This window comes from Dryobates pubescens, chromosome 21 (genome assembly GCF_014839835.1).
Source record: "Dryobates pubescens isolate bDryPub1 chromosome 21, bDryPub1.pri, whole genome shotgun sequence".
Classification (NCBI taxonomy): Eukaryota; Metazoa; Chordata; class Aves; order Piciformes; family Picidae; genus Dryobates; species Dryobates pubescens.
Genome location: NC_071632.1, coordinates 9,786,945 through 9,810,182, shown reverse-complemented (window position 1 = coordinate 9,810,182; position 23,238 = coordinate 9,786,945). Strand labels below are relative to the sequence as shown.

Below are 23,238 nucleotides of genomic sequence, written 5' to 3'. Positions count from 1 at the left end.
TGTGTAATAAGCATGCTAGGTATTTCAGACTAGATGACCCAGCTGGGATGGAAGCCAGGGAAGCTTGTTCTCAAGGATCCAGAGCACTTTATCATGCAGGCTTTGACCTAGAGGTCAGAATATCTCCACCTACACTGAGCCCACAGAAGTGCTTTGTATTAGTGCCAAGCAGCTCAGTGCATACTGCCAGGGTGGCTTTGACAAGGCATTGAGTGCCGAAAAGATATCAAAGTGTTGAAATGTGCAGGGCTCAAACTTTTTGAGTGAAATTGTGGCATAAGGAGAGAAAAAAGCTATGCTCAAAGAAATCTCTTTTGTGGTTTTTTTTGACAGGAAGAATCCAGATCTGACTCTAAACCATATGATGTCATGCTAATGGTACCTGTGCCACAGACAACTGTAGGCACAGTCTTGGATGGAATGAATATTGGCCGAGGCTATGGACTTGTAGAAGGAGAAGATGGGAGGCAGTTTGAAATTATCACTGCATCTGTGGATGTCTGGCACATCCTGGAATTTGATTATAGCAGACTGCCAAAGCAAAGCATAGGGCAGTTCCATGAGGGAGACACATATGTGGTGAAGTGGAAGTACATGGTGAGCACTACAGGTTAGTGAACAATCCCACATTATCCTGCTGGAACATAGAGAAGTGCAGCAGCTAAAACTGCTGCTGTTACTGGTCAGATCCAGACCTAGACTTGCTTGGATGTGAAACTGTTTTAAAGGGTCACAGATTCATAAGAATGGCTTAGGTTGGAAGGAACCTTAAAGATCATCCAGTTCCAAATCCCCTGCCAAGGACAGGGACCGCTTCCACTAGCTCAGGTTGCTCAAGGCCTCAGCCAACCTGGCCTTGAACACCTCTGTGGAGGGATCATTCAGGACCTCCCTGGGCAACCTGTTCCAGTGCGTCACCACCTTCACTGTAATGAATTTCTTCTTACTATCTGGTCTAAATCTCCCCTCTTCAAGCTCAAAGCCATTACTGGTCATCCCCTCACTACAAGCTCTTGTCAGAAGTCCCACCCCAGCTTTCTTGTCCGCTGCCTTCACCTACTGGAAGGATGCTCTAAGGTCTCCCCAGAGCCTTCTTTTCTCCAGGCTTAACAGCCCCAGCTCTCTCAGCCTGTCCCCATAGGGGAGGTTCTCCAGCCCTCTGATCCTCTTTGTGGCCTCCTCTGGACCCGCTCCAGCAATTCCATGTCCCTCTTATGCTGGGGGCATCAGAACTGGATGCAGTGCTTCAAGTGGGAGCTCACCAAAGCAGAGTAGAGGGGGAGAATCACCTGTGTCATCCTGCTGGCCACACTTTAGGGTAGAAATGCAAATTTAGCCTTGCTAGGCCATTAGGAGGTAGATTATTATTTAATTCTGTTTAAACAAAAGTATATAAATATTTTTAAAAAGCAAAGCTGTAGTTATTTTTCATACATTAAGTGTAACACTGCCCATCTCTCCTTTCACCCAGCAGTGCTGTTGTATGTGTTCACAGGACAGCTCATTAAGCCAGAATTGTGCCCCCAGCTTAACTCCACAATAGCTAGACAGCTGGACTGATGACAGTAGTCTGGATGTCTTGTAAGAGAGGTAGGCTTAGTAACAAGCAAAGCCTGTACTGGCAAGTGGAGAACAGCAACAGTAACAGGAAAAGCCCTTGCCAACTTATTGCCCTTGCTGTCCTTTTTAGTGTTTCTGGAAACCCTTTGCTATGAGTTTCAGTCTCAAGTGGAAAACTTCAGCAGTGTTCTGACAAAGAGCCTGAGAGCAGCAGGTAAAATGCTGAGAATCAGTCAGCTCAGTATGCTCATTGGATCTCTTCCTTCTGGCACTAAACTAGGAATAGGTGGCTTTTGTGGTATGTAAAGTGGAAATAGTCTAAAAGTAATTGTTCCAAACAGGGAAATAATAAAATTGGTTGAAGAGCTGTAACAGCTCTTCAGCCTCAGACTTTTAGCCAAGAAATGAAGGCAGGTCTTACTGGGGATCCTGGAGTTCAGATGCTGACAAATTCAATAAAAATACAAAGGCTTTGTAAGCCTTCTGAGAAGTGGGGAATGCTAACAGGGAACTGTAAACAGGCTCCTAATCCAAATGGAGGAAAATACGTTCTACCACTCAGAGTAACTTTTATGAAGGAGGCTGAATGTACAGATAAGAGTGAAACCCATAAACCTTTAGAAGTGATTAGTGGTTGGAGTATTCTCCACTTGAAAACCCCAGGATGCTTTCTCCTAAATGTTTCAGTTGGGTGCTGCTCAGCACTGCTGAAATCAAGGCAGGAGGTTTAATTTTTATTTTAAGAATCTGGTTTAAAGCTTTTGGTTGGCTTTTTTAAACCTTTGATTTAATTGTACCTGTTTTAGCCAGCAGTTGCTGGAAGGAGGAAATTTCTTCCCAACTGGTTGACTTGTTGAACTTCACTTGCTGTAAACACAATTTGCCTATCATAACAACTAGATACTAATCCTGAAAGCCAAATCAAAACAGGTTGCTGCAAACCCACTTTACAGACCAACATGAAACACTGAGTTAGTTTTGACAAATAAATACAGCTGGCCTAATCCTGACTTTCATTTTCTGTGACTGCAAAACACTGCTTTGGTGTTCTTTTGTTCTGTAGGTTTCCTTTTCTAATGTCACTTTACCAAGAAAGACTTCTGTGCCTGTAGTTTGCTCAGCTGTTGCTGTTTGCAGTATCCCTCAGCAGCCAGCTCCTCTCCTGCTGCCAGAGAACAGTGTGTAATGTGGAAAATGAGCTGTAACACTCTTCTGGTAACATGACTGGACACACCATTTCACATGCAGATTGGCTCAAGTCATGGCAGTTATTTGTCTCCAGACAGTATCAGCTCTTTCTACATCTCTTTCGCTAGCCAACTCAGGCATCTCTGCCTGTGGGCTTACATCCACCTGATGAGACAACGCCAACTTTGTACAGGGAACATACTGGCTTGGAGACCTAATGTTCCTCCAAGTGGACATTTGTTCTGGATGGGATAGTGCTGAGCTGGCAGATGAAATTAAGCCATGTGCTGTTCAAACCTATAGCCAGAGTACTTTCTTCAGCCTGAGCTTTCTGTTTTGCAGTTGGAAGCAGGCAAAAAGGAGAGCAGCAAGTAAGAGCTGTTGGAAAAGAGAAATGTGTGTATTTCTTTTGGCAAGGAAGGCACTCCACAGTGAGTGAGAAAGGGACATCAGCACTGATGACAGTGGAACTTGATGAAGAGAGAGGAGCACAGGTGAGCTTCCTGCAGACCTAGGTGGCAGTCCTGGTAAGGCTTTACTACTCAAGTAGCCACTAATGGTAAATGTGGATTATCTTTTTTTGCTTCCTCTCTTTCTGTGAAGGTGTTCTTGTCAGTACAAATAGCCAGACCTCCAAATTACCTTTGATTTTATTCCAACTTCCAGGGACATGTAAGCTCCTTTATGGACTGTCATTCCCAAATGCCACTTCTAAAGATGGTATTTCTCAGAATGGCTGAAGAATGGCTTTTCTCCTCTCCCTGCAGGAGAGGTGAAGCACAGTTAACTTATGTCTTCATAACTTGTCTTAACTTCACTTGTGTCTTATGTCTTCACTTCAAGTACAGGTTCAGATAACAGGACTGTCTTCCTAGTGCTGAGAACAGGAGAAGCACTTTCTGCCAGGCCAAGGCTTGAAATACCTTGGGAATTTTTAATTTGGTTACTTTGGAATGACATACTAGATTGCCTTGGCTTGCAGAGATTTTAGCAGCTGCATATTCAGCTAGTTTGAAGCTCAGACAGAGCTAGCTTGTTACCTCTTGATAATGCTGTAATTAGTTTAAAAGCAGCACAGACATGACCAAGAAGACAGGAGTTCATAGAGAAGATACAAAACTACACTTGATCCAGAGTGTGGGATTCTGTGCCACATAGCTGGTTTAGCGATTGGCTATATCACTTTCAAAGTCACAAGGCAATGTTTAATGACCTAAGAACATTCATGCTGTCATATAAACCAATTTTGAACCTACTTCAGTGCCTACATTATCTCCATAACAGTTTTAAAGAACATCAGGCAAGATGACCCAGTCCTGTGAAGAATTCAAGTAATGGTTAAATTGATTTAAATTAAAGTTTATCTTTTAGGGGGGGAATGATTCTATGAACATCTTGATTGTTGGATTCCAGCTAGAGATTTCTTGGAGATATATATAGTAATTCAAAGTATAGTCAGCAGTTGTCAAGTAGAGGGAAAGCCACCTTCATGGATGGCAATAATTATATCATCCTTAATAATCCACAGAGACTCATTTCCCTCAGTCTCTATTCTTGCATCATGTTTTTAATGAAAAGTGATGCTCTCCATTTCCAGGTACAAGTGCTTCAAGGGAAAGAACCACCATGCTTCTTGCAGTGCTTCCAAGGAGGAATGATTGTGCATGCTGGAAGAAGGGAAGAGGAAGAAGAAAATGCACAAAGTAAATTACTGTTAGTTAAGAGCTTCTGCCCCCAAATCCTTTTTCACCTGTTGTGAAGGTCTTTGAATTCAGTCTCAGCTTCCATACTCTGTAGAAAAAGGAAGTGAATGCCATGAAACCCATGAGACAGTTTTGCAGTGCGTGTTTCAAGGTAGCTTGTTTCTTCTTTGAGTGTAGAATGGGTTTTGTCACCCTGGAGCAAGCTGACTTTATTGTATTGAAATTGTTCTAGTTGGTTTTAATTGTGCCCATTTATTTTAAAGTGTGTTCTTCTCTACACAGTCTGGGCAAGAGAGTATTTTAATGAGCAGTTCTGCTCCAAAGAGAACACTAAGCTTTTGTAACCCATTCATTAGTCTTTGCAACATGTTCCTTGAATGCTGCAGTTGAGGTAGGAGAATTTCAATGCAGGTGTAGCCTGGATATGTTCCAGTTTGCATCTCAATGTGGCTTCCTGTGCCTAAAGTGCACAGAGGAAGGGAGCTGAATAGAAGGACTACTGTTTGTTTCCTCTTTTTCCCCCCCTTTTTTACCCCTGTATGACACAAAGTAGAAACTTGACTCTTGCTCAGTGAAGCTCTTTAGCTCTTAATACTAGTAGCAAGGTTTCAGAAGACATCCTGTCTACAAAGTAGCCTTCAGTGAACCTGCTGCTTGCTTAGGTTTATCCTGGGACATACAGACCTGTGATGTGTGACATTCATCCAGCATGAGCTGTTGCAGAGCAGAGGTCTTGAGTTGTCAATCCCATGTGACTACAATCCTGCTGCACTGTTCCTGTCTGCTCCAGGTGACTGGAGGCTATACTGCGTGCGAGGAGAAGTTCCCAGTGAAGGAAACTTACTGGAAGTGGCGTGTCACTGCAGCAGCCTGCGCTCCCGGACGTCCATGATTGTTCTCAACATAAATAAAGCTCTCATCTACCTGTGGCATGGCTGCAAAGCACAATCTCACACCAAGGATGTGGGAAGAACAGCAGCCAATAAAATAAAAGAACAGTGAGTGTCTGACCTGTGTTTTGGAGGTGTTTATTCAGGCTAGCAATTTACTCAGAGTAAAGTTGAGATAAAGTTGTCCTCTTGAGTACTACTGCAGTATGTGCATGCTTGGTAAGGAGGAATGATGGGTAGTTGATTTGGTGGAATGGGGAAAACACATGTTCTGTACTCCCCTTCAATGAAGATCAAATGCACTTTTCCTGCTGCACTGCTAATTACAGTTGCATAGAGCCAGTCTCTGGGAGATGCTCATGGTTGGACTTGATGACCTTAAATGTATTTTCCAACCAAAACAATTCTGTGATTCTATCTGAATAGCAGACTACATTTCAGTTGATTAGGAGGGTTAGAATCAAGCTTTGTGAATAAGGAGGAGCAAATTAATTTGGGAAAGCATGCAAGGAGGACAGCAGTAGTTACAAAAACAGACGTCGAGATTCCCTCCTCAGCACTCATGCCAGCATCTCCTCTCCTCTGGGTATGTGATCAGAAGTGGCATGAGGCTGGCTGCTGAAATTCCATATCTTGTTTATTCATCATTGTTGTCCTCATTTTCAAAAGGCCTGGTGACATCGAGTGCTACAGGCCTAAAGGGTGCTTTGGGGTTCTAATAATGCAAGCGGCCAGCAGGTTTGAGCTAGCTGTGTTGAGGGCAGAAAGCTGAGCTCACTGTGTCTTTGTGCTTCGTAGGTGTCCGCTGGAGGCAGGGCTCCACAGCAGCAGCAAGGTGACCATACATGAATGTGATGAAGGTTCAGAGCCCTTGGGATTCTGGGATGCGTTAGGAAGGAGAGATCGAAAGGCCTACGACTGCATGCTGCAAGGTAGACCTGCACTCCTGGCTCTGGCACTCACATTTTGCTCATCTATGCTTTTGTGAGGTTTGACATAAAGCTTTTGAAGAACTTCTTGGTAGTTGAGATGATCCCTTCAGACAGATACTCCCAAGAATCTACTGAGTTCAGTGATACTGTTCTAGAAAGGAAGTGCTGGAAGATGGTGTGTTTCATTTTGTTCTCTCCCCCTTCTGCAGACCCTCTGTATTCATGCAGCACAGAGCAACAGTTAACCAACACATTTTGCTTCTCTTCTGAAGGGAATTAGGCAGTTCTGCACACATTCTTGTCCAGCCTTTGCTTTGAAACTGCCAACAAAGGTAGCAGGGGGATTGGTTTACCAAGTGGAAAAAAAATCACACAGATGGGCTTGCTTCACTTCAGCTGCAGAACAGCCAGTTATGAAATGGCTGAGAGTATCTAGCCAAGATCAGATTCAAACTGATGGCTGCTGGCCTTTTAGCTCAAGTTCATAACAGCTGCTGTTAGTTCCCCAAGACATCTTGATTTTTTCAAAAATCACAGAATTCACTGTCACTCTAAAAGTTGATTCTTTCTATTTCTTTTTTACCACTCATCTCTGGCATTTTCTATTGGAAATATTCTTAATTTTTTGTTCTTTAAAGATCCTGGAAAGTTTAATTTCACCCCTCGCCTGTTCAGCCTCAGTAGTTCATCAGGAGAATTCTCTGCCACCGAGTACGTTTACCCTTCCAGAGACCCTGCTGTCATCAATTCCATGCCGTTCTTGCAAGAGGATCTTTACACTGCCCCACAGCCAGGTATATGCTTTAAAATGCCTAGGTGATGAGCAAACAGATAACTGTATCCTGCACTGGGCAGTGACTCAGTAACTAATCACCTTTCACTTGATTTATCACAGGAAAATGTGTGCATGTGATGCTCACACAGCATTAAGCAATAACAGTCATTTTTCTGTGAGAAAGGTACTGAGGACTAACCAAAAGGACACGTATCCCAAAAGCTCGCTATAAAAATCCATTGTTTATGTCAGAGAGTCTGAGTTCAGCTGAGGTTCAGCTGGATGAATGACAAAAGGGAGTTTAAAAACCCTGATGTTGTCCTGCTGCTGACAGGCATGTAAGACCAGGCTTATTCAGGGGATTCTGAGAGCTAGTAAGTGGCTGATGATGGGTTTGTTTGGCTTTTTTTTTGGCTGTGCAGCACTGTTCCTTGTTGATAATCACCATGAAGTGTATCTGTGGCAAGGCTGGTGGCCCGTGGAAAACAAAATTGCTGGATCAGCTCGTATCAGGTGGGCTACAGACAGAAAATGCGCCATGGAGACAGTGCTCCAGTACTGCAAAGGTAACAGTGTTGTGCCTGGCTGCTCTGAGTGTGACAAACTCTCCCATGCCTTACTGTCTGAAAGGTGTTCAGGTGCTACCCCAACATAAACATGAGTGTGTTTGAAGGTGCATTCTCCTGTATCACAGTGTTACTAAGGTTGGAAGAGACCTCAAAGATCATTGAGTCTAACCTGTCACCACAGATCTCATAACTAGACCATGGCACCAAGTGCCACGTCCAATCTCCTCTTGAAATCCCCTCTCTCTCTTAGCAAACCATTTGTCTAGCAATGGCAGTGTTCCCAAGTTGCCAAGTTACTCTGCTGACTCAGTTTTCAGAGGAAAAAGGCTTTCATTTCTCATCAGACTCCTAAAAGTGAATTCACAGAGCACAGCCTCTTAAACTGAATGCTTTCTGCCTAGCTCCTCTTCAATTTTCTAAGCTTCTGTGTATCAAAAGACTGAATGAAGATAGTTTGCTGATGTAACTGGGTTTTGGTTGGGTGAGGGAGGTAGAAAGTCTTTGAAGATCAAGAACAAGTCTCACACAGCAACATGGGACCATCAGAAATGCTGGCGCAATTCTACAAGACAGTTACTGCTATCCAGTGTGCAGTGATTCAAGCTGCAAATGGTGAGCATGAAGGAGTCCACTGACCAGGTTGTTTTCAGCACTAATAGAGTTTCCCAAAACACTGTAATGCTTTCTTCTCACTTCATCTAAGCTTACGTGAGGCTGGGATCAGACCTTGCATGGAGGATGAATAAAGAGAAGTGTGGGGTTAGCATCCAGAAAGAGGGCACAGCAACAGCCATGTTCAGTTAGTTCAGAGCAGGTTCCCGCTGTGAATAAATCACTAGGGGTTAATTGGTGTGAATTATGTCCTCTTGCAAGGAAAGCCTGATCACTCCTAGACCTCCTGATGCCACTGATTTCTTCAGCAGCAAAACCAACTTTACAACCTGTGCCTCACCTGGTGGTGACTGTCATCCTCTCTCATAGCTATTTGTATATTTGAAGAGGGAAAGCAGTAACCTTGTATTCCACCCTTGCGAGGAAAACCTGCTCTCTCTTTATCAATCTGCACTCTGAGGAGTGGGAGCAAATGTTGTGTTTCTGCTCAGTTGTTTCATGTCACTGATGGCAGGTAGTAACACCTGGCAGGAGTCAGCTGAAAACCACTACTGGAGGCTCTGAAATGTGACCTTTATTTGACTCTGTGACTGCTGTGCATGATTCATCCTCTGGTGTCCCTGGCACTGCCTTGCCAAACAGCAGCATTTGCTTGGGAATGGGGTGCTAAGGACAGGCCAGTAATTGGAAGAATCTTTGGCAGGGACTGATGAATTCCTAAAGAAGAGGTCAGTTACTTGTTCTCCACCACCCCCAGTTTTTGCAGTTCAAAGGAGTGATAAGCTGAATTTCTTTGGAATGGTTTCTACAATGTGCTTCACAACAGAGGGGAATGGCAGCATGGAGGGACGCTGCAGTGCCTGGCGTGGCTCAGCAGGCCAGTGAGGGATGGAAGTAAGGTCCCAATCTCAGTGTTCCTGCTGTAGTGCTGTGATTGTCTGTTAATAAAAGTCATGTTTTCTGCCTCCAGCAGAGATGGAATCAGATCCACATGCTGAGGTTTGGATACTTTTCCAGATTTCTTAAACACCATCAAGGTCAATGGTGGGAAAAGGGATTAGCACCTTCTCTGCTGTGAATGTGCTGAATCGTGCTGTGATGCACAGTGGAAAGGTCTTCAGTGACTCAGGGCTCTGAAGTTTAGCATATGTATGGTAGGATGAGGGTGTTTTGCTAGGTGCTCACTTCTGTAGCTGTGGTTATAACTTTGCAGTAGTTGTGGCTTTATCCTCTTTGCCATGGTGCAGTTCTCAAGAGCTTTAACCTGTGTGGTTGGACAGGTACAGAGCAAGTTTGTTATTGATAAAGACTGATTCTACTTGGACTTTTTCTATGCCAAAGCTGATGTGAACTTCCTTAGCAGTTTTTTAGTGTTCAGACTTTGCTGTTCTGGTGGTCTGTCACTTTCAGAATCTAGGATTCTGTCAACCACTTCAAAATTTCATTGCATCAAGCTGTCAGGCTTGACTAGCTTTTATGTGTTATTACTTACCAAGGTGGGGAAATTGAATTTCAGGAGATATCAGTGCTGCTGCAAGTATATTCCAGAATATAGCTGAGTGATCAGAGACTTAGACACTTCTCTTTTATTTGTCTCTGTTCCTTTCCACATCTATGTCCCTCTCCCCAGCTGCACCCTTTTTTCTTTTCAATGTTTTGTAGTGTTTAACTACATGATTGTTTGAAAGAGATTGATTAGCAACTCTGGATATCCCTTGAATATATGGAGTAGTTCTGCTTGTGTGTACCTCTTATTTCACTTGTAAAAATATCTTGAAAGGTTTGGGGTGTTTTTTTCTGATCAATCAGCAGTCTGGAGAGCTGAGCTGCAGACTGCTAGGAGAAGGAAGAATCTAGTTTGCCCTTCAGTGATTCTTAGTGAAGGAGATGAGCTTGTGCTGAGGGCAGAGTTCATGCACTGACAATTTCTCCACTTACATACAGAATCATCTTATCTATACTGTAGCATTAGCAAAGGCCACTCTCTTTTTACTACTTGGCTGAATTGCTGAGATGGATCAGCACAACTGGAGCAGATTCACACTGGGGGTTTTTTTAAATGAAGTTTTTAAGTGCTTGTTGGAATTGTTCATGGTAGAAGAAACAAATAAACTACAGCAAAAATATGTGGAAGAGAAGTCTTCAAATCAAATGTTCAGATGCTAAGCCTGTCTAAATTGTATGGTTAATGCATTCGCATTCTAATACATTTGTTGGACTACTCCACATGCATGGTTTGATCTTTGTGGTCAGCTACAGTAGAAGGCAGAGTTCAGAATCCTGAAAAATGTGTTAAAAGGTGTCATATTTTAAAAATCCTGGTAAAATTTATTCCTACTGCCTTGAAATTACTTGGGCTTTTCAGAAAGGACTCAATTGAGCATGCTTATGAGGTGGCTTTGGATAGTGAGTGACTGCCACATGTGGGACTGTTAGTAATGCCTGTTTGTTTGTTTGTTTGTTTGTGTTTTGATTGTGTTTAGGCAAAAATGTGAAGAAGCCCCCAAAATCCTATCTAATTCATGCTGGCCTAGAGCCTCTGACCTTCACTAACATGTTCCCAAGTTGGGAACACAGGGAAGACATCGCAGAGATCACAGAAATGGTAAATGCTTTGCTTGCACAGACTGTTTCTTATTGCTAGCAAGTGTGACTTGTGGTTGGTTGTGCTGTCAAGCACCCAAATTCACAGGGTGAACTTACAGAGTACAATTCAGGAGTCTGCACAGGCTAATTAACAACATAGCTGAATTCTGACAGGGAATGTGGAGAGCGGAGGCATTCCTGGTTATATTTCCATGTAATTTCTCATATTCTTTTTTGTTTGAAACAGAAGGAAAGTGTGATCTGTGTCATCTCTTAGAGATCTATCAGAGTTTAGCAGAACAATGGTTTCAATCCTGTGAGACAGGCAGCAACATGCAGTTCTCCAGGCTCCAGGTGCAGGGGAGCAATATGCCTCAGAAAGAACCAGCTGGCTCCAAAAGCTCCAGCATTGACTATCCCACCAGGGGTAGAGAGTCATGGCCAAATTACATGTGACTGCTATAGAAGCCGTCAGTGAAGGAAGGGGCATCTTAAAGAAAAATACTTTTTCTGTGTTGTAAGGCTTCTGCAGCCATCCTTAGTGGAAATGTTGGCTTCATGACTAAACACAGAGTTCTGCCATAAACTGAGAGTACAGGATGTCCTTCTGCAAAGCGCAGACCTTTTTCAGGTGTGAGTGTTGCAGGACAGGGCTGTGCTCCTAGGTGAGGACCTGGAAGTGTAGCTGTGGGCTCTGTGGGCCAGACAGTGCAGGTTGGTCCCATGCCATCTGCAGGCTGTTGTTGATGGCTTCAGCATTGTGATGCTCTTCTGTTTTCCTTCTCTTCCTACAGGATGCTGATGTTTCTAATCAGATCATCCTTGTGGAGGATGTGCTGGCCAAGCTGTGTAAAACGGTGTATCCATTAGCAGATCTCTTAGCCAGGCCTCTGCCAGAGGGAGTTGATCCACTGAAGCTTGAAATTTACCTCTCAGATCAGGACTTTGAGGTAAGGAGAGAATAGGTGCACTGTTAAGTCTTTGCATGTGTGTCTAACCATGCTGTGAAGGTGTGTGACAGTTCACAGAATCACAGAATGTTAGGGGTTGGAACGGACCTCAAAAAATCACCCAGTCCAACCCCCCTGCCAGAGCAGGACCACACAGGGCAGGTCACACAGGAATGCATCCAGGTGAGTTTTGAGTGTCTCCAGTGAAGGAGGACTCCACAGCCTCTCTGGGCAGCCTCTTTCAGTGTTCTGTCACCCTCACAGTGAAAAGTTTTGCTGCCTGTGGTTTTTACTAAGGGCATGTCCTCTGGTTTGAAACGCAGGTTGCGCTGGAGATGACGAGGGAAGAGTACAATGCACTGCCATCGTGGAAGCAGGTTAACCTGAAGAAGGCAAAAGGACTTTTCTAAGTTGTGTTTATTGGAGTGAGCACTAAAGGGATGTTTATTTTCACTTTCTATGCCCTTTAGAAGAATTGTTCCCCACATTTACAGAACAAATAGAAGTAATCTGAAGTTACTAGTGACTACCTGTCTGGAGGTGTGGAATGTTATAAAAGGCCAAGAGAACTCTTTGGAAATGGAATTCAGTTTTGTCTCCTAAAGGTAACGTGTTTAAGCTCTGCTCTTCTATGCACTTAAACAGTAGTTTCTTGAGCTACTGCTGCAGGTGTCCTTTGGCTAGACCCAATACTTGCCATTTTGGTTTTTGAAGAAGTTCTCTTTGTAAAGTGTTATTTTGTTAGTTTGTGGATGACAAAGAATTTATATTTATATAAACACATAGAACAAGTATGTATTTAACAATGCAATATATATTCACTTTCAAGACTTTCATGTCCCAAACTACAGAAGGAGTAGCTGGGTAGCAGCTGCTTGTACTGAATTAGCTAGACCACCAATATGTATCTCCTGAAAAGCATTCTGAAAAGTTTCTCTTTGCAATAGCTAAATGAATTGTTCTCAGTGCTGCTTCAGGTGCTAAACTGAACAAAGCATTTGTATTTATAGCATGGATTTCCTGAGAAACTGTGCGACTCGACCTTTCTACTTCATTATCCAAAAATGTATAGTGCCTTGGGGGTTTTTTTGTGTACAGTTTATATACAACAACGGGGAAAAAGAAAAAAGAGAGGTTGGTCTGCATTTTGAAGATGGCTTAGAAGGGTCTCCTCTGTTACTTTTGTAATAGTAGAAATATAAAAACATCTCAGTTTCTAATACTTGTTGTAAACATTAAACATGTCTTTTGTGATATAAGAGCCGAAAGTAAACGCTTCTGAATAAACTCCTAGCGATGCTTCGACTTGTCATTATTTTGTACTGTAATCTGGACTATTGTCATTGGAACCTTCCAGAACACGCTCTTTTGTCCAAATATTTTAATCTTAGGTACCTGTGGGTGTTGTACAGAGCCTATAATGTTTGCGAAGCAATGTAGAAAATAATCGATGTATGAGATAAAATTAGGTTGCGTAACACTTTGACGCTGAACGTTGGAATCGTCACACAACTCCTGTATCCTTTGGGTTTCCCTGTTTTATACCTGAAACCAAAATTATTATGCTGGTTTTCAAACTTTGGGGGGAAAAAAAAAAAAAAGAAGAAGAATTATCTTTTCAACCTTTGTGCAATTGCAAGTAAAACTTGAACTGAAAATGAGTGCAGCGTTGTGTCCATTTCTTTCAGTAAGCACCAGAGTCAAACCCGGTTTTATTCAGCTAATTAGGATGTTGAATAATGGAGTGAAAATGTGCTGCTGTTTGAAATGGTTTGCAGGCATTTGGCATTTCTGTTAACAACCTGTGTTGTTCCCCTCTGCTTAGCTTTGTGGATTCGTGTTTTCGTTTCTGCCAGCGTAAGTCTTCTGCCCTGCAGCCTTTCAGTGCTCCTTCTGCCTCCATTAAAAGAGGTGGCCTCCAGTGGTGCCTGGTGCTGCTCTCATCATCCCCCTAGGCCCAGGGAAGCAAAGTAGGATCTTTGAATGTTCATTAAGACCTGCAGTAAATGTTGCTCCATGGCTAAAATTCATGGGTTTGTTTTTTTGACAGATCAGTTAATAAGTTGTAAGCTAGCCTTTAAGTAAACAAAAGAGCCTAGAAATATACAAGTACTATTCACCTGACCTGAGATATTACAGGTAAATTTTCAGCACTGGTGTATTTCCTTTTATTACTGGCTTCTGTCAAGAACTGAAAGGAAATATTGCCCCTTGTCCTATCACAGGGCACAAGCGAGCAGAGGCTGTCCCTTCCTTCCTGACACCCAGCCCTCATAGATTTGTATACATTAGGTCCCCTCACTAAACAGCCCCAGGTGTCTCAGCCTTTCTTTATAAGGCAGTGCTCCAGCCCCTTAATCATCCTTGTAGCCCTCCTTTGGATTCTCTCCATTAGATCTCTGTCCCTCCTGAACTGGGGAGCACAGAACTGGCTGCAGTATTCCAGGTGGGGCCTCACTAAGGCAGAGCAGAGCGGGGAGGAGAACCTTCCACGATCTGCTGGACACACTCTTCTTAACGCTCCCCAGGTTACTTCTTCCTTGGCCTCTATCAAGAATGTGTTGAGATGTCTGGTAGCTGCTCAGAGATGCTCAGCTTTGTCTTTGCATGGGATGCCCTGTAAGTTTGGAAATGCAGTGCTTTATGGTGACAAGTTTAATTATTTTTTTAAGCACTGAGAGGTTTCCAAAGTCACTGCTGTCTTCATCAAAGTAATTTTGCATCCATATAATTTCCTCTTTCACCCTCTCTGGTAATAAAATCAAGCAAGAATTAAGTTTTATTTATTCATGTTCAATCTGTAATGTGGGGGTAGCAGGTTCCTCTGTTTTGATTTTTCCTCTCCACCAGAGAGCTGATTTGCATAGCATGATTGACCTTGTTTTTCCCTCTGGCAGGGTAGTATCATTTGCTTTTCTGTTTTGAAAACACCATCAGCCCTCCAAGTGCTGCTGAAGGGCAACATCCACTCACCCTTAAAGCCTTTGGAATCTCAGCTAGAAGACAAGATGAGCCAGCAGCACGTGGAGCTGCGGGCAGTGAAACGGTTCAGTGTTGTCAGCTCTGAGCTCTCATCATTTTTGCAGTTTGCTATCTCATGTCCCAGTGCCAGGAACTGGGACACAGAACAACTTCCTACTTTGTTGCTTTGCTCATAACATTGTCTAGGAATGCTTCAAAGCTTTGCAGAAAATAGAGCATTTTATTGTCCTTAATATGCTTGCTAGTTATCAAAATGCTTTCCTGGAATGTGAAGCTGGCAACAGAAAGCAAGGCAGTGTAGGGCCTCAGACAGAACCCTGTGTTACGCTTTATCTTTCTGCTACCTTCCCTCTCCACAGTGGGGATGCAATTTATGGTTTTAAATTGGAAAGAGCCATTAAAAATTTGACTTGAACTCTTTGTCCCTTCATGGGAAATACAGCTGAAACAGGTTTTGTCTGGGTATGGGGAGGGGGGAGTGAGTTTGTTTGCATAAGTTATCTACCAGTGTTTGCTTGTTTCAAATAGACCCCCAAGAACACAAAGTCCAGGGTGAATTTAAAAGCAATGTATCTGGGACAGGGGCTCTGCATGTGACAAAGGCAGTACCTGGAACATGGCATTCTGCATTTCTGCTGATCTCACAGCTTCCAGGCCTTGAGCCATAATTCTTATTTCCTATGGTTTTAAACTGCTCAATCCTGACTCTTCAAAGTGTTGCTTTTTGGTTCCACAAGGATTTGTTAGCAGAGAAATGGACTGGAAATGTGGAGACATTGATGTGCCAAAGCAGCAAATATATAGCTAATATATAGCTGAAATATTTTAATAATATTTTCCCCCTCAGGTTAAGCCTTAGCATTTGTGCTGTACTAACCTCCTGCTAGCAGTATTCTTTTGGGTACTGACTTCTGATCTTGGAGGTAAACAAGCACAAGACCTCTCCACAAACAAGCACAGCCCAGATACCTGTGCATAAGTACAGCCAACCCCAGAAAGAAAAGGATGAGGCAGCACCTGTTCTTGCTGGTGGGAAATCCCAGGGTGCAAGTAGCCTCTCAGGGCCCCTTTCAGCTTGCTTGGATTGGCTGCAAATGTTACCTAGGTCACCCCAAACTTCTGCTCTCCTCTGCAGAGGCCTGTCCATGGGACTGCTCTGCTGGGGCAGAATAAGCAATGGTAGACTCCCCATTTTCCTTGTCACTACCTGATAGCTTCAATGGTAAACTCCCCCAAAGGCTGGTGTTAGCTCAGCCTCCCCCTCTGCAGCCCGTGGCTTCCAGACTGTGCTAAGCTGCACATTTACTTTCCAGTGGCAGTTGCTGAGCCACTTGTGCTGTGATAGCAGCACTCTGATATTTAATCCCTTTAGTTTAGAAATGTGCTGTGAAAACAGGTAATTGTTTACGTGTGGGGCCGTCGAATGTCTTTATGCAGCCACTAAACAGGCAGTAGCCCCAACCCCACTGCTGCCCTTGCTAATAGCAGCTTGCTGCTAAGAAAGGCACCTGCTTTCTAGCTCTGTGTAATAAAGTTGCTGAAGTGGTAACACTTTATTACAAGTGCCTCTGTTCATCCACTCTGTGCTTTATGAATTGCTCATGACTTACAGACAGAAAAGTAATTGATTTGGCTTGGTTTATTTATGGGGGCCCAGACAGTGCTTTAGCATTTTCACTTCTATGGCTTTGTCTTTTCTTTTCTTTTTTTCTGGAGCTCAAGTCATTTATGTGAGTAGCTTCCAAATAAAACCTCAGCTAGTTCTAGTGATTTTTTTGTTTGTTTGTTTTCCAGCACTGCCTGCTACCTTCATTTCACTGAAGTCTTACCATTTAAATAAGTGGGTCACTGGGGTTTTTTAACTCTTCTGTCTTCTGCCTTTCAGCAATAAGTTTGCTGGTGCCCTGCTGCACACTTGTAGGCTACTTTTTCTCTCCTCCTGATTCTTTCCAGGTGGTTTACTAGTGAGCTGGGAAAGATCATTCTCTATTTCAGAATCTGGCTGCAGACCAGAAGCAGAACCACACTGCACCATACCGCACCGCAGCAGTGGATTAAATAGTAAGAAATGCAGCACATGGCACAAAAGGCAAACTACCAGCAACAGCCTGAAGTGTTGACTTCTGAATGGAGTCTCTAGTGTACTTCAGTATGACAGTTTCCACCAAAACAGACTTGATTTTCTTGCAGTGCTTTCTGATTTAGATAGAGCCATGTGTTCCACCAACACATGACTGCTAGGTGAATGAAGACTTGCAGGACAGACTTTGTAGAAGCTGATGCAGCATTTAAGGCTGCAAGTAACATGAAGCACCGGGCCAGCCAAAATCACACAGAGCAGCAAAAGGGATGAGCTTTGTGAGCCCAGAGTCTGAACAGCAGAGGGACAAGTTGGAGTTCTTCAGAAATGGCCTGTGAAGATGGGATCCTCTGCAACCTTCACTGGTCTTGGTACCAGTTTGGACAGAGTAGATGCCACAGAAGAAGATCCATAGTCTGCCCTTAAAATAATGTACCATGACTCCAGAAGGTGAGCCTTAGGTAAGACCAAAGGCTAGCAGAGTGTAGCTTTGTGTTTCAGGATCTTACTGCAGCTGCCTCAGTTCTGATAACACACAACAGGCTGTGGGAGCCTGGTAGCAGCAGATTGACTTCCAGGTTATAGCTCTAGAGTGAGATGGCCCATATCAGACACGACTGAGTGCCAAAGTGGCGCTTCTGGAAACACACTTGCACACATGGCCTTGCTTTGTCCCCTGAGGGCTCTCTTACGGGTTTGTTTCTTCCTGGACACCAGATCTTCCTCTTAGCCAACCTCATTAAGAAATGTTGGAACCCTCAATGCAGTATTTTCCAAAGCAGGGTCTGGGCCATGCATGGGGAGGCTGGCAGAACCCAGGGAAGGCAGGCAGAGGATGTTTGCTAATGAGAAAGTGCTCCTGGTAGATGGGATAATGATTGAGCCTTCTTGGAAAGGACAAGGAAAAACTGCTGGGAAAATGCCAGTGCAGTGATTAAAATGTCTTTTCATTTTATATTAAGAAGTGGCTGAAGGCTGTCAGCCTCCCTTGAATTTAACAGGAACTTGTTTTTATTCCATGTTTGCACCACCTCTTGTGAGCCACAGCCATAGGATCTTGCAAGGGCAAATGACTGGCTGCTGCACTACACAAAACACAGCTGGTGAGCACTGTGCTTTCTGTTTCCCAGGAGTAACCTAGGTAACACAGGTGTCACTGTGCTCCTGCCCTCTTACCACCTGGGCTGGCTGGCATGGACAGCCTGCTCACACTGGGCTGCCTCCTCCTGCTTGCTTGCATTGCCTCAGGGGGCTTCACCAGGTGCCCATCATCATGACAGGTGTTTAAAAATCCAGAGGTGCAGAGGTGAGGCAAGGGACAAGATTGCTCCCAGTCCCTGGGGCAGGCTCAGGCCCTCTCATGGCAGCACTGGGTGTCAGCAGTTGCAGGGCTGAGTGGTGGCTTGCCTCAATTTCCCTGCATGCTGGCCTGTGGCACCTGTAATTCATTGCTGGGCACGTGTTAAACTATGGGCACAGGAGAAAGTAACTGTAGAACATGGAGCAGGAGAGCGTTGCTGCCTGGCTGGCACCTCTCCTGCTCTCATGCTGCTTGAAGTCCTTCCTCTCGGTGCCAGCTTCCACGAGAGGACTGTTAATCTGTCACTGCCTGCTGCCTCAGGCCAAGGTGTCCCCAAGGATGTCCCTCAAGCCAGGGCTGCAGACCTGGGGAAACTCTTGCCTCTCCTGACCTTGCCCACTGCTGGGGTGCTCAGGAGAGCCTTCATAGAGTGGTTTGGATTTGAGGGGACCTTTATAGTTCACCTAGTCCAAAGCCGCGGCCATGGGCTGGGACATGTTGTGCTAGGTCAGGCTCCTCAGAGCCCTGTCCAGCCTGACCTGAAATGTTTCCAGGGATGGGACTTCTACCACCTCTGTGGGCAACCTGGGTCAGTGTTTCACCACCCTTATCATAAAAATGTCTTCCTTATGTCAAGGCTGAATCTTCCCTCTTTTAATTTAAAACCATCACCCTTTGTCCTATTGCAACAGACCCTCTTAAAAAGTCTGTTTTAATCTTTCTTATCAGCGCCTTTAAGTACCGGAAGGACACAATAAGGTCTTCTGAGAGCCTTCTGTTCACACTGAGCACCTCCAGCTCCTGTCCTCAGAGCAGAAGTGTTCCAGGTCTTGGACTGGTTTTTTGTGACCTTCCTCTGGACATGCTCCAGCAGGTCCATATTCTTCTTGGGCCGAGGGCTCCAGAGCTGGACACAGCACTGCAGGTGAGGTCTCACTAGAGCAGATAGGCAAGACCATCTACCTCACTCTGCAGCCCACGCTGCTTTTGGTGCAGCCTGGGGTGCGGCTGGCGTGGCCTGTGAGCACGCACTGCCTGCCCATTCACACCTCTGCATCCCCCAGCGCCCCCAGGCCTTTCGGCTCAGTCCCTTCGTGTGACGGAACCTCTCCACGGCTCTCAGCCCTGCAGCCAGAGGCGGTGCCCGGCACTCCGGCATCTCACCGAACCCCGGGCTCGGGAGCCCCGGGTCAAACCCCGTACCCCTCCCGCCCCGCTGCCTCCGCGGGCCGCCGCCATGGAGCCGCGCGGCCGGCAGGTGGCACCACCGCCCGCGCGGCCGCCTGCGCCGCCGGCCGGGCCCGGGCTGCCCGCGGAGCGCCGCTCTCGGCCGGGCCTGCCCGCGGAGGAGGGCGGCTCTCGCTGCGGGCGTTTGCTTCCCTCGGCCCACGCCGGCGGCAGGCCTGGCCTCCGTTTGCCCCAGCGAAGGCCGCAACGTTTCACTCTGCGGTTCGTCTGAGTTGGTCGTAAGGGACTTTTAGCTCTGCCCTGCGGAGTATCCGTGGCAGGCATGCAGAGCTGGCGGCAGTTTAAAGCAGCCAGGTACTTGACGGCGTGCCCAGAAGTGATCCCGGGGCTGACAGCTGTCGCCGCCTTCCCCAGGGATAATCCTCCCTTGCCGATTTAGGTTGCTGCTGCCGCTGGGATTGGGTGCCTGGCTGCCGCCCGCAGGCCGGCTGGTTGCACCGCCCGGCGCTGGCCATCACCCTGCGTCCGTGACACTCCGCTCCCAGAGGGCATGCCTGCCTGTCGGCAAAAAGCCTCTAGCAGCTGCACTTCCCCCTGACATCCCACCGGAGGTGTTAGCGCTGTCCTGACCCAACTCTCTTCCCACGCAGGCAGTGCTAATCCCAGTTCGGGGACAGTAGCTGTGGTCACATTGAAGAACACTCCTTCATCCAGAAGAAATGAAAAGAGCAAAGCCATCCTCCGGCCATAAGAACTGAAGTGGCCCCGTGGGGACTATGGCCCAGGGGTCCAAGGAAGAGGGACCATGCCGACACCAGCACATCAGCAGGGGCACTTCTGGGACGGAACATTTTCCCTGCCAGCTGATTGTCTGGTAGCTGGTCTAAGCAAGCTAGTGCTGAGGTCCCATCCCTTACAGTACTTTAGAGAATGACTCCCTGGCAGACACACGCTTGGTTTTGTGCCATTCTGTGCCCTGAGATAGATGGGGAGAGCATGGCCACCATTTCCCTCTCCCTCAGGACCCAGCAGTTTGGACCAGCCAGGCTGTGGCTGTGCATGGTGGAGCACACCCCAAATGCCAGGTGCCAGGAAATTTGTGATAGCTGTGTGTCAGTGGGCGTGGGTAAGGCAGACCCACAGCACTCTCCTCCAGCCCCATCGGCCATGAATGCACACACATGGCTAGTGGCTTTTTCTTCCCTACTCCAGCCAAAGAATTGGCACATTGACTAGAGGAGCGGTGGCTCGCAGCTGCCATGGGTCAGTCACAGCTTGCTGGCCCCAGCCGCTTAACTTTGAATTCGCTCTCTTGCTGTTGTCTCTTCCTTCCCCCCTTTCCTGCCAGAGCTGCACAAAGAGAGCTGGCAGGGCTGCCTGCCAGCCCAGTGGGCACCACTCACCTTGCCAAGCAAGCCCCCTTCGGTGCCCCCTCCCTGCAACCCCACCCCCCACCCCCCCCCAGCTGCTTCGCTCCCGTCACCATTGTGTTCGCTTGCCTTTGAAACTGGCAGGAGACATCAGCTACGCTCAGCTGATGAAAAGAGAGGGAGAAGCACCTGCTAGCGTTGGAGGCTGGGGTTTAGAGCAGTGCTTGTGCTGAATACATACACCCTTATTTGGGTGCTCGGGACAGAAGAGTCGGGGGGGCGGGGGGGGCTTTTATTCCTCTGCTGAAATATTCAGCCAGATCACAGCATGGCAGTTTGCAAGGAGCTACCTCCCCCATCCTGAACACACAAAAACCGATTATTTTTTAAGCAGTTTATGTGCTGAATACACAAATGGTTTTTTTTTACCTTGCCTTGGGAACGCTGTTAGGAAGGGCTCAGTGCACGAACCAACAGCAGCCCTCTTGCCCCATTACACCAGCCACAGTGTGTGTTGTCACCTGTGTACAGCATGTCTCTTGAAAGCATTTTGGGACCACAACAATTTCAACCTGTAAGACAAGTTTTAATACCTGGGAGGAGACAGGCAGTCCCTAGTATCAAGTGAGAAGTGAAGGACAGTTGTCCAGGACACGGGAACTGAGAGAGTGAGAGGAAACTACTCCTGCTGGGTGGTTGTCTGCAGTTGGCTCGTTTCCAAGGCTCAGATCCAAGTGGGTGACCAAAAGCAGCCTTGGACTTTCTTCTCTCGCTTGAAATGACTCTTTCATGGCATTTATTACTGTGTGTGTAGGAGGGGGAGGGATGCGGGTCTCGCACATTTGGGCTGAAGCAAGTAGCGGTTATGAGCCCTGTGCACTCCAGGCTGCAGCCAATATCTGCCTGTGCACAGAGAGCTGGTAACAACATGAGGTGCAGCCCAGCGTCACAGGCATGGCAGTGGGTCTGATGGCAGCACTGACACATTTGCCTGGCTCTGCACCTGAGCTAATAAGCCCTGGGTTTGTTAGCTTGGGCACAGCACTGCACTGACATCAGGAGACTTGTGCTGATTCCCAGCCCACCAACTGGGATGCCTCTGGGCACTTTCCTCCAGTTCTGGTGCTGGGTAAACACAGGCAACTTGAGAGCTGGGACAGTCTCCCTCACTTTTTGTAGCACTTACTAAAGCTGAAGCCCTGGTAGTTCCCCAGCGTTTGCTCCTGCTTACGAGAGGAGATGGCCAGGAATGGATAAAATAAGGGAGGGCATGGAAATATCTATAAATGGCTTTATCACTGTGGCTGCTACAATGCCCTGCCTGTCTGGGGGCCACACCACATCAGCTGTGGTGTGTTTTGTGGAGCTGGCCCTGTCTGACCAGGGATCATGCAGGTGAGTACCAGGAATGCTCCACAGGTTGAGTCTGACTTGGTGTTTGGTGAATCATTTGCAGTCTAGTGAAATGTAATCTATGTCCTAATGAAGATCCATTTTTCTAAAAGCTGAGGGCAGTGAAGTTAGGAATGCTCACCTCATGTTGGCAGACACCATGCCTCAGCTGTTGAGTAGGAAAAAGCCCTGAGGAAGTGAGAGGCGCAATGATGAAAGACCCTGAACAGCTGCTGAAAGTGTTTGTAAACCAGGAGTAGTTTCACAGAAAGAACTAAACCCAGCTTGATTAAATGGTTGGATTCAGGAAAGCAGGTCACCTCCTGGAAAGCAGCTTAGGTAGGTGTGAGGTGATTCAGGCTATTTCTGAAATGGGAAAATATGCAACAGCTTGCTGGCTAAAGCAGAGGTCACCCCATTCCCAAGGAAGGCCACAGGCTTCCAGTGACCTTTGTCATTGCCCCTTCAGTCCCTGTGCTCATGATGAATACTAAGGTCCTTCTGGTCTCTGCCTCCAAAACCAGAGCACATATGCATGCATGCAAATGATTCCCAATTTGCTGACAGTCATTCACCTTTCTGCTCTCACTCAAATCACACCCAGAGCTTCATGCTTTAGGCAGCACGGTGGCCAAAATCACTGATGGAAACTATAAGCACTTGGCATCTGAATCACAGAAGGTTAGGGGTTGGAAGGGACCTCCAGAGATCATTGAGTCCAACTCCTCCTGCCAAAGCATGATCACCCAGGGCAGGCCACACAGGAATGCATCCAGGTGGATTTTTAATGTCTCCAGGGAAGGAGACTCCACAGCTTCTCAGGACACATTCATTTTAGAATTAGAATTAGAATTAGAATTTTAGAATTAGAATAGAATAGAATAGAATTAATCAGGTTGGAAAAGACCTTTGAGATCATCGAGTCCAACCCATCATCCAACACCATCTAATCAACTAAACCATGGCATCAAGTGCCCCATCCAGTCTCTTCCGAAACACCTCCAGTGATGGTGGCTCCACCACCTCCGTGGGCAGCACATTCCAGGGATTTTAGTGGGATTTAGCCCATTTTATCCCATTTTAGTAGCTAACCTCAAATAACTGCTTGGAAGTAATACCTGATGATCTCCCCTGAGATCAGGTCACTGTAGGAGCTGCAAA

General features: G+C 46.1%; 1 protein-coding gene across 14 annotated transcripts in view; it reads left to right on the top strand.

Moving 5' to 3' along the window:
• SVIL (supervillin) overlaps nucleotides 1–13,192 on the top strand; it is a 137,191-nt gene extending 123,999 nt beyond the window's left edge. For all 14 annotated transcript variants that reach the window (XM_054171445.1, XM_054171444.1, XM_054171446.1 and 11 more), the window contains 10 exons: nucleotides 334–610; nucleotides 3,091–3,242; nucleotides 4,346–4,451; nucleotides 5,242–5,449; nucleotides 6,140–6,273; nucleotides 6,912–7,067; nucleotides 7,471–7,614; nucleotides 10,713–10,834; nucleotides 11,610–11,765; nucleotides 12,089–13,192. In XM_054171445.1, coding sequence (XP_054027420.1) covers nucleotides 334–610; nucleotides 3,091–3,242; nucleotides 4,346–4,451; nucleotides 5,242–5,449; nucleotides 6,140–6,273; nucleotides 6,912–7,067; nucleotides 7,471–7,614; nucleotides 10,713–10,834; nucleotides 11,610–11,765; nucleotides 12,089–12,175 — 1,542 coding nt within the window. In that variant the 3' untranslated portion in view covers nucleotides 12,176–13,192. The remainder of the gene's footprint in view (nucleotides 1–333; nucleotides 611–3,090; nucleotides 3,243–4,345; nucleotides 4,452–5,241; nucleotides 5,450–6,139; nucleotides 6,274–6,911; nucleotides 7,068–7,470; nucleotides 7,615–10,712; nucleotides 10,835–11,609; nucleotides 11,766–12,088) is intronic.
• Nucleotides 13,193–23,238: the final 10,046 nt, after the last annotated feature.